At 39.9% G+C, this 16,514-nt stretch overlaps 1 protein-coding gene across 1 annotated transcript; it reads right to left on the bottom strand.

The window, feature by feature from the left end:
• Nucleotides 1-3,242: 3,242 nt before the first annotated feature.
• Nucleotides 3,243-12,583, bottom strand: LOC113443708 (integrin alpha-X-like). Its single transcript, XM_026712122.2, has 7 exons — nt 12,403-12,583; nt 10,697-10,774; nt 9,917-10,044; nt 8,840-8,985; nt 8,461-8,611; nt 5,596-5,740; nt 3,243-3,574 (listed from the first exon to the last, which is right to left on the bottom strand). The coding sequence occupies exons 1-7, from the start codon at nt 12,452-12,454 to the stop codon at nt 3,402-3,404; spliced, it is 873 nt and encodes a 290-aa protein (XP_026567907.1). The 5' UTR covers nt 12,455-12,583; the 3' UTR covers nt 3,243-3,401.
• Nucleotides 12,584-16,514: the final 3,931 nt, after the last annotated feature.

Here is a 16,514-nt window from a genome sequence, read left to right as displayed (position 1 = left end):
AAATCTGTTGTTTATCCCCAAATCCCTTTGGGGATAAACAACAATATGCAAAGTGAAGAAAGGAATAAGAAATAGTATGCCTGAGAAACTAGAGGCATGAAACAGGGAAAAGTTAGAAATATAACCAAATCTAGTTTACACCAACACCATTCAGCATTCCTTTCTATCCTAAAGCAAAGCAAGTCCTTGTTTCTTAAATTTTATGTCTTTGACTGAGGCTTTTTTCCAAAGCAAAAAAGGTTACATAGTAAAAATAGATTGTCATCTGACTAGTTATTAAAACAAAGTTTAGATTATGTCTGCTTCTCAGTATCTAGTTTGCTGCCTTTCATTCAAGATAATAATTAGTGAAACAAGGTGATATTATCAAGCAGCTGACCTCCCCATGAATGCTAAACACTATAAATAATAAAAAACACAACTATTATTCATGCTACAGATAATAAAAAGAAATCTCTAAGCTGAATGGAGACAGCAGGCTAAAAGATATTCTTTGTTTTGGATACTGGGCAATCTAGCACTAGTCTTGATTGTATAGACACCAAAAAATATCTGGAAACCATCTATACTTGTCTGAGACCGTAGTTTCCATCTAACGTCAAGGTAAACAGGCTTTCCCAAACTTTACAACTTTGAGATGCATGGACTTCAATTCCCAGAATTCCCCAGTCATCAGGCTGGCCTGGGAGTTCTGGGAATTGAAGTCCACCCATCTCAAAGTTGCCAAGTTTGGGAAATCCTGAGATGGAGGCAGAATGATGAAGCACCCCTCTGTATTGGTGTTACAAAAGGTCAAGATTCCAACTGTACAGTAAAAGTTCCATTATAGTGTAGAAAGTTAGCACCCACCTACTCCTAGAAGAATGAAAATTTTGAGGAATATTTTTAAAAGGCAGGGTAAAATATTATCCCTAAAAGAGGAAAAGTCTTTAGGGAGAGAAAAACTTAAAGCTCAGCTCACTGCCCCCACCAGATATTTTGTTCCCATTAAGAAAGACTGGGCCAGCCTATATTCAAAACAAAAGACTTCAGCTCCAGGGTCTTCACCTCCATGTTGCCAGTGTCTTTCTCCTGGCTTGGAACTGAACCAGATGAATATTTCTTCCAACAATTGCATGTAAAAAATGACAAGCTATAATTGTACAGTCGTGGCCGCCATTTTGACTTCTTTGATATCCCCTCACTGGTGATCCATAGTAAGGAATTTATAATCTTTCATTATCCAGCATGCAATGATTGAAAATCTGCCACTAAGACATTGTCAGCTTTTGGGCAGGCACTCGTAACTGCACAACGCTTTAGGAAATGATTACTTTAAAGTTTTTGACAAGATTACCATCATTCTTTTTTAAAACATCCTTTTACATGGAAAGATTAACCAAATTTGCTGTGAAAATTGTCACAGGAGTTGAAGAAAAAAAGCCTTTCCTGCTGTGCGTGTCTCAGTGCAACACAGAATCTGTAATATACTACTGCTGAACATGGAAGTTTTATTTTCACCATCCTGATTATTAACCCTTGTCATTCTCTTCTGGATTTGACTAATCTTTTGTGAAAACTATCAGAGACTAATCTTTTGTGAAAACTATCAGAGACTAATCTTTTGTGAAAGCTATCAGAGACTAATCTTTTGTGAAAGCTATCATTTGTAACAGTGGTTTTGAAATAGTATTGACTAATCTTTTCTGAAAGCTATCAGAGAGTGCATCAGAACATTTGTATCAGTGATTTTGAAATAGTATACATTGAATCATCTGTTTCCATCTTTCTTAAATACTTAGTATTCCATTTACAATAGTTCATTTAGTGACGATTGCAGAGTCATGCGATCACCTTTTGTCACCTTCTGACAAGTCAATGGAGATACCAGATCATTTAACAAACATGTTACTAACTTAACAACTCGCCGATTCACTTAACAACTGTGGCAAGAAAGGTTGTAAAATGGGGCAAAATTCACTTAACAACTGTCTTACTTAGCAACAGAAATTTTGGGTTCAATTGTGGTTGTAAGAGGATTATCTATATGGTATCAGCCCATTTCACTGAATAAGTTTGAATTCTTATATTACGAAGAGAAAATCCTACTTACATTTTCTCTGTAAAATTGTAAACATGGTACGCTTTTTAGATATAATCACTTGATATATGGAAACAACTTCCCTGAGATCCGAGAAATTACTTCTGAATAAAATTTCCTGCAGGATTATCTGTTTGCATGGTTTTTTGCTTGTCGTGCTTCAAGATTTGAATTAAACTAATGTTGTGAATCAGATTGGGCAATATGTGTTTTCTGAGATTACTCTAAACTGAAGCTTCCATCATCTCTTACTCTTGGTCATGCTACCTAAGGCTTCTGGAATTTATGGAGGGCCATCTGCTACGTATTCCTGCTGAGCCCTCACAGCTCACAGAGCATTGATGAGACTGTGCAGAGATGGTTACAAGATCACGTTTTAAAGCCGAGAAACAAAGAAAAGGTTAGGATGAAACCTAGGCTGGCTCTGCTCTAATTCTGTGGGGTATAAGAAGAAGAGAAGGAAAAGCACAGTCAAACCATCAAGATTGTAGCCTGTATCAATACATAACAGTTTCCATCAAATTCGTGTAGTTTGTTTCCTGGTCTATACTATCTCAAAGATCTCAAATAAGTCATCAAACCCTGCCAGTGTTTTTCCTTCTCTTTCTTTTATGCACCAAGAAATTAAGGTAGGGTTTGTTTTCTTCTTAATGCCTTGATTCCTTGGTTTAATCATGTTATTAAAGATGTTATTGTAATCATTTGGGTAGTGAAATTTTTGCCTTGCATTTTAGAAAAACCACCTGGATTTCACCAACCCCATGAACCACACTGATCTAAATTCACACTGGCCATGATAGATGTGTAGATGCCCTCTATAAGTGTGGTAAAAATACCATCACCAAATTGTGCGACTGAAAAACAAATCCAACATATAAGTGATACAAAGCCAAAATAGTGCCTACAAGGGAGACTTTGTTGAGACATCTGGCTATCACAAATGAAGGGGAAAAAATATCTGTAAACCAAACGTACGTTTGTAATATTTTATACCTTATATTTCATATTTTGTGTTTTTAATCTCTTGTGCTTTTATTGAAATGTGATGTGAATGTGCCATGTGATAAATAATATATAGTGAGTATCTCCAATATCATCTCTGCAGCTTTTACAGGACGGGAATATATTGTTGCTATATTTTTTTAAAAAGTAGATACAAGACTGAAAAGCTAATGGTTTATTGGCATTAAAGGGTCTTCAGCATCATATTGGAATTTAGATTAAATCCGGAAGTTTGGCTCTTTGAAACTGAACCAAAAATACAACTCTGTAAGCTTGTCCTGCATTTCTTTGTACCACTCTCTTCCTCCTGCAAACTATGTTAACCATGGGAACCCTGTCCACATTTCCCAACCTTGGCAGCTAGCTGGTCCAACTTGGATTTTACTTGATCCAGGCCTTGCACCAATTGCTCCAGTTTCTGCAGCACACGAGGGTCCGAGCACGAGGTGCAAGAAATTGGGGGTGCTAATGTGGGCTGTGGAACCACAGTACCTAGAAGACACAAAGCAGACTTTCTCACAGTGATCTGCCACTCCAACCTCTCTTTATCAAAATCAATTGCAATAATTATTTCCTCACCACTACCCTTTATATATAGGGCCCCCTACATTGTCATATACACAGAGGTATATATAAGTTAAGGGTTCAGCCACATGGGTGCCATTTGCAAAAGGGGTTATGATTGTTAGGATTTTAACCGATAAGGTGAAACAGATAGTGACTGATAACTATTTCTTTCCCTGAGAAATGTATAATCTATGACTGAATTATTGTCCATAGCATTACTCCAACGAAGGGACAAGAATTTTATTAAGGAGAAAAATTGGTTGCTGGTTTATCTTTTTGTATATTTATAACCATTTTATGGTTGCTGATTTATTTCGAGATGCTTAATAAAATTATCTTCCTTCACTTGGCAGTAATTTACTTCTCATGATCAGAACTAAAAGGTATAGTAAAACTTCCTTCAGGTTAAGCCCAAATCCTGGTGACATCCTGGACATGTCCATGTAGTTTGGAAGTAATAATGTCATAGCCTTCTCCCAAGATATATTTTCAAATACTCTACTCAACCTAACATACAACCCTGGTATTATGCAGTGAACTTCTATCCAAGAACCAAATGGGTTTTGTTTTGCAAAGCTTTTCAATATCAGCCTAGTTGCTGACATCATTTGCCTTCAAATTCATGGCACCACCCCATTCAAGCCAGACAGGAAGGCATTTTTGCCTTCCCTTGAAATATAGGAAGACTTCAGCTACCCCGCAGAAATATTGCTATGTTTTGCCTCCATTTATTCATCTAATACCATTTTGAAGCCATTTGTGCTGGCTTAAAAATGGAGGCCATCACCACATCACCGAGAATTTCCTCAAATTCATTCTTGCGCAAATAAAATCATTATCAATCCAATCATTCACCTGTTCCTTACTCTTAAAGTGCAGACAGAAATTAAAATGAAACAATTTCGCAATGTTTTATATTCATTCATGAGTGCCAATGCTTTAGTAGCTAGAATGGCACAATTCATACACAATAAGGAGATATCAGCTGAGAGAACTCCGTGGCTTATAAGAAAACCAAAAATGGTCCTTGTTAAAGATAGATAGATAGATAGATAGATAGATAGATAGATAGATAGATAGATAGATAGATAGATAGATAGAGAGAGAGATAGAGAGAGAGATAGAGAGATAGAGAGATAGAGAGATAGAGAGATAGAGAGATAGATATATATGGCTTTCAGCTTTGTTCGGGTATTTTCCCACGTCATTGTAGTTGTGCTTTTAGAGTTGTAGCAACGTTTTGGCAGAATCTCATCTGCCATCATCAGGCTTCTGTAGAGAAGTACTCCTATACAGAAGCCTGATGATGGCAGATGAGATTCTGCCGAAACGTTGCTACAACTTTAAAAGCACAACTACAAGGATGTGGGAAAATACCAGAACAAAGCTGAATGCCATATGAATTTTCAGGTGAAAACTGTGTTAAGTGGCTGAATTACTAATTTGGAACAGTCTTCACTGCAACATCACAATACAAGTAGTCTTCAACTTACAACAGTTCATTTCGTAACCATTCAAAATTACAATGACTTATGACTGTTTTTTACACTTATGACCATGGCAGCATCCCCATAGTCATGTGATCAAGATTCAGACCCTTGGCAACTGATTATTTATGTGGTTGCAGTGTCCTGGGATCATGTGATCCACTTTTGTGACCTTCTGACAAGCAAAGTTAGTGGGGAAGCCAGATTCACTTAACAACCATGTTACCAACTCAACTACTGCAATGATTCATTTAACAACAGTGGCCAGAAAGGTTACAAATTGGGGAAAAGTTCACTTAACATATGCCTCACTTAGCAATGGAAATTTTGAGCTCAGTTTTGATTGTAAGTCAAGACTACCCCTAATGCATGCATAGATTTGCAAGGCACCCTTAGCCCTTTTGAGTATATGAATGGGTATTCTTCCACTGTATTCCCCAAGATTCCAAATCCTATTACCGTGACTGGCACAAATCTTCTCTTTCAGTTGGATATCCATAAGATCTGAGAACTGTCTCAGGAGGAAGGTATGTTCTGTGGCAGGGCGTGAAGCCATGGCATGAAGTTCTTGCTGGAACAGTCTGCTTGTAACCACTGGACCAACCTTCCAGGAAAAAGAAAGTCAGTGAAAGACCATTGAGTACTGATTGCCCAAGGAAGTTTTAGAAATGAAGAAGAAAAGGAGTGAAATAGGCTTCACTCCTACTTGGCCCTCTGCCCTGTTAGATGGAGGATAGTGAGCTTCAAGGATTACATATGACCCAGAATTCATCTGCTCCAAATTCCCAGTGCTCTACAATTATTGATACAGGAAACATTGCTGCCTTCAGTTAATATATTTTCTTTAAACATTGTAAAAGACCTGAATGCATGTGGTTGGTTAGTGGAATAGTTTATCGTCAGAAGTTGTGGGTACTCCATCACTGGAGGCCTTTTAATGAGAGACTGGACAGCCATTTGTCTGAAAAGATATAGTCTTCTGCTTGAGCAGGGCTGGACTACAAGACCTCCAAGGTCCTTTCCAATTCCATTATTCTGCTATTGTTGGCTCCCACCATTTCTGGAAGTGAAAGTCTACCTATCTTAAAGTTGCCAAGTTTGAGAAACACTGCCACAATGCAATCATGGTCTGAAATTTCTCTTTTAATCCAGGAAATCTGGAAAGGAAGGTGAAGATTGCAGGGAAGAATGTTATGGTATCCTCAACAGGCAAAAACAGAATAAGGGGCAAGGATTTACCAAGGAGGACAACCCAAAACCCTCTGCTTGATAAACTAGCCTAGAGCCATTTCAGTCAAGTTGCAGGAAGCTGGTGTATTACCTGGCACAAAGCAACACCAAAATAGCTCTGACAGAACTTGTAAAGGAGTGTTCAGTTTGCAAATGTTGATAATTACATATCAACTCCTCCTCGTTAGGTTTTAAGCAGGTTAATTATTAACTGTTACCAGCAGGCTGGACTGATTTTTGGAAAATACGGTTTCCAAACACCCTTGAAACTGTAGACCAAGCAGTTTGCTGACTCTTACCGACAACAGAGAAAAATTTCTCTTGGTTGCTACATGATGAGCACCCTGGTCCCATTGAAATTTTGGCAAACAGCTGCAATTAGAAAACCTGTATGTTTAAGGCTATCTTTGGAAATACAGGTAGCCCTCGTTAAGCAAACCCAATTGGGACTAGCAATTCAGTTGTTAAGTGAAACAGTCGCTAAGTTGCAATTGTGCATATCTTGTCACTTCAGCTTTCCTTTGCTTAACCTACCCGCAAAGATCTTACAGGAGAGGATGGATCACAAAGTTATTTTTTACACTGTTGTAACTGGAAACAGTCGTTAAATGAGGCAATCACTAAACAAGGATTATTTGTTTTACAGGCAGCTAGACTTTCTGGGTACATTTGGAAGTCTGAGAGTGTGATATAGGCATACTCACAAAATGGTTGTTGGGAGAGGAAATTTGCTTATTATTGATAAAACAGCTGCTCTAATTTTTCACAAAACGTCCATCCTTATAGCAGAAGACAAATTGGTAACCAAGCTTTGTGCTTTCCCTTCCAGCTCTCCACAAGGATATTCTTTACCAACCACATCTTACTTTTATTTTTTTATTCTATTTTTTCCTGGACCAATACACACACTTTTACAGAGAGCACTGGGTTGGAGCCAATGACTATTTTTATTTTGGTAGCGATGATGATAATGGGTGATAATAATAGTTATTAATCTGTGCACTTACAAAGGTGTGGTACAATTCTGAAGAACCTAGTAATTACAAAACTCCATCCAATAAAAGTAGTTCATGAAATAAAAGTCAAAGCAGTAAGTACATATTCACACTCACACAGACCAAACACCACACACTGAGTTCCAACAACATCCCACAATACCTCCATTAATTTCAACAAAATAAAAATTAATGTAGAAATAGTTAAAGATAGGAAGGTGGGATAATCCGGCCTCATTACAATTAGATACTTATAGATATAAGTGTCTATGTATATGAATGCTACACAGATTGATTGATTTGATAAAAAATTATAGACCATCCATTTCCTATACAATGGTACCTCAATAATTGGTTGCTGGAGACATAATGAGTACCAAAAATGATGAGAACCAAACAATTTTCCCCACAAGAAATAATGTAGTGAGTCAAAGGCAGGAGACAATGACAAGTTCTGACTTGTGCATTGAATACCAAACAAACAATGAATACTGGACAAAATTTTCACATCATAATGCAATGGGTACCAAATCAGATGAGTTTCAACACAGTTGGGTACCAAGGCACCACTGTACATGTTTCTGGGTAGCTAACAATTAAAGCAAAGTAAAAACAATAAAAGCAGCTAGAATGAAAAAACAACAAAACTTGAGGCTGTAAGCTGGTGGCTCTGGTGGCCTTCTTCGTGATCCTGGTTGAGTTCTATCATCTATGCCAGTGTTTCTCAACCTCGGCAACTTGGAAATGAGTGGGAGATTCTGGGAAAGATGCCATGTTCAAGTTGCGGAGGTTCAGAAGCATGCTGTATGACTGTAACTTTGTCGCTTGCATCCTTACGATTTATATTGACTACTATGATTTGATTGCTTATTGTACCCTTTACTAAGTGTTGTACCTTATGATTCTTGATGAATGTATCTTTTCTTTCACGCATACTGAGAGTATTTGCACCAAGACAAATTCCTTGTGCCTTCAACCACACTTGGCCAATAAAGTATTCTATTCTATTCTATTGAGAAACACTGATCTAAGCTCCCTGAGGGTGGGGTAGCAAAATGTGGAAACAAACGACAAGACAGGCAAATAAGTTGGACCTCACCCCAACAGCGAAGCGTGTGATTCCAGCCCTGTCAGCCTCCTGGACAACCTCTGCATAGCCCAAGGGATCCCCCGTTTTCTCTCCGTCGGTCACAATCACCAGGAACCTCTTGGCATTGTTGCGAGCGCCTTTCTGTGGGGTGAACTGTTCCCTAATAAATAGCAGAGAGAGAGAGAGAGAGAGAGAAAGAGAGACCGAAGTGCCATTACCCACTTCTTTTTCCAGACCCATATCCTGGTCGGGCAGAAGACATTCCAAGGGTTGAAGATTCTTCCATGGCAATGGCTCCATGATAGGGGGTGTGAGCCCCCAGACCCAACCAAGCAGGAAGGACCCCAGGCCAGGGTTGAGGAAGCAGAAAGGCTGCCCAGAGACCTACACAGCTTTCTTGATGGCAGTGGCCGTGTAGGAAGAGCCATGCAGCTGACGGACTTCTTGTAGGAGGTTGTTTAGGTTTTGGTCATTTTGGAAAGTTCTGAAGTCAAAATGCTGCTGAATTTTGTTGGAGAACTGCAGGAGGGAGAACTGGGGAGGGGAGGAAAAGGAGGATGAATGTGGAAGCAGCCACCTGGGATTTCAGAAAAATTCATATTCATGTACTAATTAGCTGTGTTCCCACAAAAGGCAAGGTCAGACTTTCCCAAGCTGATGCTTTTTGAAGGGTCTGTTAGATCATCCCTCAACTCTTACAAATCCAGTTCAAACTATACCTGGGTCGGATTTATTTCTGGCAATATATTTTAAGGCCTGTTTAACCTTTAGGCATTCTTAGTTTGTTTGTGAGTTTAGAACTCACAAGAACTGTTAGCCAATCACACTTGCTATTTCTGGCTGATAAAAAAATTAAATCTAAAAGAAACAAGAATAAAGAATCAGAAAATCATCACTCACTCACCAGCCAGCACTTGAAGGTGTGAGCCCACCTGTTCAGTTATAGGGTTAAACCAGTGTTTCTCAACCTGACCAACTTTAAAATGTGTGAACTCCAACTCCCAGAATTCCCCAGCCAGCATGTTAATTAGCCAATTATACATGGCATAGCATGTGATATCAACATAAATAAGGACAAGGAAACCTACTTTATAATTTTGTTTTTTACAGTCCAGAGGCTGATGCTAGTCAATGTCTGGTTAGCATCTTTCTTCTCTCTCCCTCCCTCCCTCCCTCCTTCTTTCTTTCCTCCCTCTCTCCTTCGCTTTCTTTCTTTCTTTCTTTCTCTACAAGTTAAATTGTAAACATTTTAGGCAGTTTCCATCATTTCTTACCATAGCTCACAAAGGTATTCCCCTCCTCCCCAAGTCTATGATGAGCTGTCTCAACTGTCTTATGAAAGTCCTGCTCAGAAGAACAAAATATTTTCCCAACACTTCATTCCCTCCCATTCCCTTGGCTTCAAAAATCCATCCAGATTGAAAATATTGTCCCTTTTATGCGGTTCTCCATTCCTTCAACTGACCAGAGTATTTTCAGGAAAAGTTTTACTGAAGAGTGCAACAAATAACTTCTCTGCAAGAAATTCCGTATGTCGAACGCTGCTAGACCCATCAATCAATAACACAATGTCTCGGGCAACATTTGGACACTCTGGAAAGAAAGGAACAAAAGAAAGACTCTCATTTCAAAATCAAAGCTATCCTCTACTGTTCTCAACTTACCACAGGCAATATTCAGTTGAGGGCCTCCTGAATATTTTAATAGCCTCCTAATAAACAAAAATTCATTTTTTTTTTCATCTCAGTACTATAGACTATTGTAGGGAAAAAGTCATCTTGCCAGGGGAAAAATGCTGGAAACATTATTTTTCATCCTTAAAAAGAATATATTTCCAGGATACTCCTGATATATGCGAAGGAGCAATAAAGAACTGTATTTGAGTACATAGAGGCCCTTTTCATGACTTTATTTTGCTTTCAAAGCATGGTCAATAGACCCTAATTTTGCCCATTTGCACTAAGATTGAACCCCCCCTCATTTCTAATCAATATACAGGTAGAAATTATGGTTGACAATTCACCATTTATGTCTTATATCAAGCTTGTCTTCAGAAAAGTCTTAATTTCTTAACAAAAACAAAAAATGAAATCTCTAAAATGCTGGATTAAAAAATACATTCTACAAACATTAATAGAAAATAATGTAATTACTTATTTTCAGTGAATCTAAGAGCTCTCCCATTTAAAGATAAATTATAAAATTTATAGAATCCAATTTTTTAATTTTTTCACTTTTTGCTTACCCTGATTTTCTGGTTTTCTTGGGGAAGCTGTTACGGTATCTTGAGAAATAGCATCAGAAAGATCAAAATCTGTTGACTCTGTACAAAAAGAAAATAGTGAACTATTATTACAAATATAAATGCAATTTTGAACAGAATTTTCTAAGCCCAGGACAACGCTAATATAGATATATCATGACTATATGCATTTCAGTTGTGTAAATGCATGTATCTAAGAGGAGAAAAAAGAAATTTAAAGGATCTGGTAATTTTTGTCTCTATTTCTCTATCACTGTGCCTATAAATATATACATATTTGTAGATACTTAAGCAGGGTTGCTTTATGGCTAGATAATCAAATGGATTTAAAAAAAAAATTATAACTCCGATTAATCTTAGCATAAGACAAAACCATGAATTTTAGGAACTACTAGATTGCCAGTCCAGTAACTACATTTATCCTCATTCAAATGCATAAAACCTTTAAATTCAGACCAAAGCTTTAAATCATTGCCGTCCTGTTTATATGCCAAGAAAGTATTTGTTACTTGTTCTTAAATTCACATGTTTTATTTTATTATTTTATTTTATTAGGTTTGTCAATTGCTTACAAGATAACAGGTATAAGTAAAAACATAGTTATGAATGCATGGATACATATAAGAAAAATAAAAGAAACAATAGGACAGGGACGGTAGGCATGTTGGTGCGCTTATGCACGCCCCCTACAGACCTCTTAGGAAAGGGGTGTCTAGTGAAATTGGGTAAGTATGGTTTTTCAGCTGTTGTATTCCAACTTCCATCAGACATAACCAGCAGGGGCAACTGTCGTAGAGATAATCAATAGAGCTGGAAGGGACCTTGGAGGTCTTCTAGTCAACCCCCTGCTCAAGCAGGAGACCCTATACCATTCCAGACAAGTGACTGTCTAGTCCCTTCTCAAAAACCTCCAGTGATGAAGCATTCACAACTTCTGAAGGCAAGCCATTCCACTGGTTAATTGTTCTCACTGTTAGGAAGTTTCTCCTTAATTCCAGGTTGCTTCCCTCCTTGATTAGATTCCATCCATTGTTTCTTGTCTTGCCTTCAAATGCTTTGGAAAACAAGTTGACCCTCTTCTCTTTGTGGCAACCCCTTAAATTCTGGAATACTACTATCATGTCCCCCTTAGTCCTTCTTTTCTCTAGACTGGCCATTCCCAATTCTTGCATTTGTTGTTGTCTCATTTTGATCATCTAAGGGATATCCCTGGTTTAATGGAGATTTAAATCTCTGACTTATTTAATTCCAGACATTCTTAGTCAGTAGAGTAAAATAATTTTCATGTTGGTTTGATTGAGGGTTTTTTTTAAAGCGGTGGGTGGACTATGATCCCCCCCTGCTGTTATGTTCTGCATATATGATGAACGCAGACCACACAATTTTCTGGCATTTCATTTTCATGAAAAGTATAACATTAACTGTAAAACAGCCAGGTTGTCCAATGTCACATCACCCTCAAAACTTCCCCCTAATCTTAGATATGATCTGGTGACTACTACTTGGGGGCCCTCGTCTGACCTAAAAAAATTAGTGATGCCAACTGATCACTGAGAGTTTGCCAATCTCCGGCTTCAAGAGAATATTCAGAGAACTATCAACTACGTCCATCAACAACTCCTACTTGACATAATCATCTCTCCTTATCTGACCACAGCACCAGCTGCAGTTGAAGTATTTGTACCCACCTGCTACTCCAAGGAAAAGGAAGGAGACAATAAAAATTCCAAGTGCTCCCATGGCTGGCCTCTAAATTGTTGCCAGATAGTTTTTAGTTCTGAGGGCAAAGGCTGTTTGGAGAGTAAGCTGGAGATTGAAAGAGACCTGATCAGAACAGGTCATCTGAATAAAAAACAGCTTCACTTTCCTGGTACTAGTAGCCACTCTCTGATATTCAAACATTTGCTCCATTAGGTCATTGAACTCTTGGGCAAAAGCCATGCTGAGTTACTATGCAGGCAGTCTTTCATTTATGATCATTCATAGTTACAATGGCACTCACCAAGTTTTCACACTTATGACTGTTGCAGCATCTCCATGGTCATGTGATGAAAATACAGATACATATTTATGACGGTTGCAGGGTCCCAGGGTCATGTGATCCCCTTTTGAAACTTTCTGATAAGCAAAGTCAATGGGGAAGTCAGATTCACTTAACAACCATTTTACTAACTTTACAACTGCAGTGATTAATTCAACAACTGCGGCATGAAAGGTTGAAAAATGGAGCAAAGTTCACTTAACGTGTCACTTTGAATTGTGGTCATAAGTCAAGTACTGCCTTACTACATAAAGCAGAAATATGAGATGCCTTACGTAGACATCAGTAGCACCTTTACTGATGGATGGGTATCATTATATATACCTGGATAGATCTTTATTGAATATACCCATGATTCGTTTGCCAGACTTAATTCCAAGATTTGCTTTGACCCTTGGCACCTTTGATCTCACAGTGGATTGTGGTTCAGTTTCTCCCAGAGGTTTTGCTACCCATCAATTATAATACCAACCACTGCTCTGTCTAATACTTACCCTCTTATCTTCTAAGTACCCTGCTGACCACTCTGCACAAAAATATGTTGTCACTCATACAGTAAAAGTTGCAGGGCTTTGCCACTCAGATTAGAGTTTCAGAAATAGCATGAAGGCAATTATTTTAAATCCAGCACTCTTGCCTTGCTATTATTTTAATATGAACCAAAAGAGAAAATTAATCCAGCATTTTAAAATTTCTCAAGCAAATCAATGTGAAAAAGTATGGTTAATGTATATTTTGAAGTTATGCTTTTAAAGTGGAATTCTATGTCTGGTAGACCATTTCCAACTGGTCATTTGTTGTATAAGGTTTAAGTAAACATGAATTCATTTTGGAATATCTGTACTTTGATCATTCTGTGCAGAAAACTCATGCCCTGTCCACTCATATGGGGAGCTGGACAGATAGAACATTTGTTGGCCTTTTGCTCTGAAACCAGTCAATAGCTATTCCAGGATCTGGATTCAAGAACAGAAAAAAGTAAGGTTTATCATGACCATAACAGGTTTGAATTTAAGATGAATCTAGAAACAGGATTGGCAGATTTAAATTATATTTTTCCACCACCATCTCTCTTTAAAGATTTGATCTTATCTAATGGAGATCAAGATAACACTGGGATCAAATGTTAAAGGAATATTTAACTACGATAATTTCAACTGCTCACATTTATTCATTCTACTCACCTATTACGTCAGTGAAAGTCAATTGATTCTGAGGCTCCCTTACATTTATTGTTCTCCGCTGCTTGTATATATTCATGATCTGGCAATAGTACAGTATACCTGGATGGCACCTAATTCAAAAAGTAGTTTTAAAACCAATTGGACTAATTTGTCAAATGAAGTAGTGAGAAGTTTTCAAACAGAGACTGGATAGTTATTGGTTAGAAATAGTCCAGTGTTTCCCAAACTTGGCAGCATAAGCGCACCAACATGCCTACCGTCACTGTCCTATTGTTTCTTTTTTTATTTGTATCCATTTCATGTATTCATAACTATGTTTATATTTATACCTGTTATCTAATACTTGCTTGACAAATAAATAAATAAATAAAATATAAATAAATAGATAAACAAACAAATACTAAATAAATAAATAAATAATAATTCTGGGAGATCAAGCCTACACATCTTAAATTTGTCGTGATTAAGACATACTGCTATTGTAGACCCTGCATTGAGCAGGAGGGTGGGTTAGATTACCTTGAATGTTTCTTCACGATAGCTAGTCCTTGACTTACAACCACAACTGAGCCCCAGTTTTCTTTTGTTAAGTGAATTTTGTCCCATTTTACAACCTTTCTTGCCACAGTTGTAAAGTGAATCTCTATAGTTAAGTTAGTAAAATGTTTAAATAAATCTGGCTTCCCCATCAACTTTGCTTGTCAGAAAGTCACAAAAGGAGCTCGTAAATATGAACCAGTTGCCAAGTATCCAAATGTTGATCACGTGACCAAAGGGATGCCACAACACTTGTAAATGTGAAAAATGATCATAAGTCACTTTTTTCAGGGTAACTTTTTTCATTGTAACTTCTAACAGTCACTAAGTAAACTGTTATAAGTCTAGGACTACTTATAATGATTCATTAGTAGCTGAGAACTGTTGCCTGGTATCTACAGTTGTAGAGGACGGAAGGAGTTTTAGTCACAAGATTTCTGCCTGTCATATAATCATTACAAGAGCAGAACATTCAAACCAGCCAACCGGCCAACCAGCCAACCAAGTTTGTCTTTCCTTGATCAAAGCTCAGTCTCCCTGACCTTTTCTCTGAAAATCATCTGTGCCTAGACTTTCTGGGAAATTAGCAGGATTCCACCAGGTACTCTGGCGCATCTTTGTACATGCATCCTCTGATTTTGGCTCAGCCAACTTCTACCGTGTTTCTCACAAAATAAGCCCGGGCCTTTTTTTTTTTTTGGACCCCGAAAAAATGGCTAGGCCATCTTTTGGGGGTGACTTAATTTCCCCCTCTTGCATCCTCAGGTGGGCAGGTGGCGACGGCTTGGATGTTGACCTCGGTGTTGGTGGGGCACTTCGTATCAGGAGACCTTCCGCCACCATTGCTTTCCCTTCTCCCCGTGCTGCCGTGGCATTTAGAGCAATGCCGCAGCATTTGGCTCAGCCATGCGGCATTTGGCACAGCCACGTGGGGCCTGCCAGGGCTCCTCCCTGCAACCGGAACCCGGTGGAGACACTCAGCTTCAGGCGCTCTTGTCGCCGCCTTCCCAGGCATCATTCGAAGGCAAAGCCCATTCTTTTAAAAACAACGCCCTACTACGACAAAACCTCCCCTACCCGAGAGGGCAGCCCAACCCCATGTGGGGAGGCGAATCTCCCGGGGCTGTAGCGCAGGATCGGTCCACCCCAGGAGAAGCGCCCAGCCGCCATCCCTGCCTGGTGCCGGGCAGAGCACGAAGAGCCTCACCTGGGATGCCCAGTGCAGCTGACAGGTGGCCCGCATCGCGTCCTCCTCCGAGCTGAGCCCTGCCAAGTGAGTGCCTCTGCCCAATGCCCATGCCACTGCAGCATTTGGAGCTGCCAGCCGGTTTGGAGATGCGTGGGGATGGGGACGGGCTGGGTGAGGGATGGAAAGGACGGGCAGCTTCAGGCTCTCTCTGCCAGACCCGCTGGCCAGGGAAGCAGTGCTGCTGTCTCCTCGCCTCCCTGTCCATGGATGGGTTGGCTCTATCACTGCTTTGGGCAGCCTCTCCTGGTGGCCCCTTCAGGGTCAGGCTGGAGGGGCTTGGGAAGCCAAGCTCGGGTCGGCCCAGCTCTTTTGCTTGGCAGGTGGGCACTCACCCGCAGCTCGCTCTCCCAGCTCTGCCCAGCCTGCCTGGCTCTGGCATGGCCCTGGCAGGGAGGTGCTCGCTGCCTTGCTGAGAGCTCCACCACCGGGCAGAAGGGCCTGCCTGTCAGCTGCACTGGGCACCCCAGGCGAAGCTCTTCGTGCTCTGCCCAGCGCTAGGCAGGGATGGCATCTGGGCGCTTCTCCTGGGGTGGGCCAATCTTGCATTGCAGCCCTGGGAGTTTCGCCTCCCCATGTGGGGTTGGCCTGCCCTCTCGGGCAGGGGAGGCTTTGTTGTAGAAGGGCATCGTTTTTAAAAGAATGGGCTTTGCCTTTGAACGATGCCCGGAAAGGCAGCGACAGGAGCGCCTGAAGCTGAGTGTCTTCGACAGGCTCCGGTTGCAGGGAGGAGCCCTGGCCAGCCCTGCATGGCTGCGCCAAATGCCGCATGGCTGCGCCAAACTCCACAGC

This window comes from Pseudonaja textilis, chromosome Z, assembly GCF_049901715.1.
Source record: "Pseudonaja textilis isolate UNSWEBS1 chromosome Z, rPseTex1.2, whole genome shotgun sequence".
NCBI lineage: Eukaryota > Metazoa > Chordata > Lepidosauria > Squamata > Elapidae > Pseudonaja > Pseudonaja textilis.
Note: the sequence above shows the minus strand (reverse complement) of the source record. Positions and strands in the feature narration are given on the sequence as shown.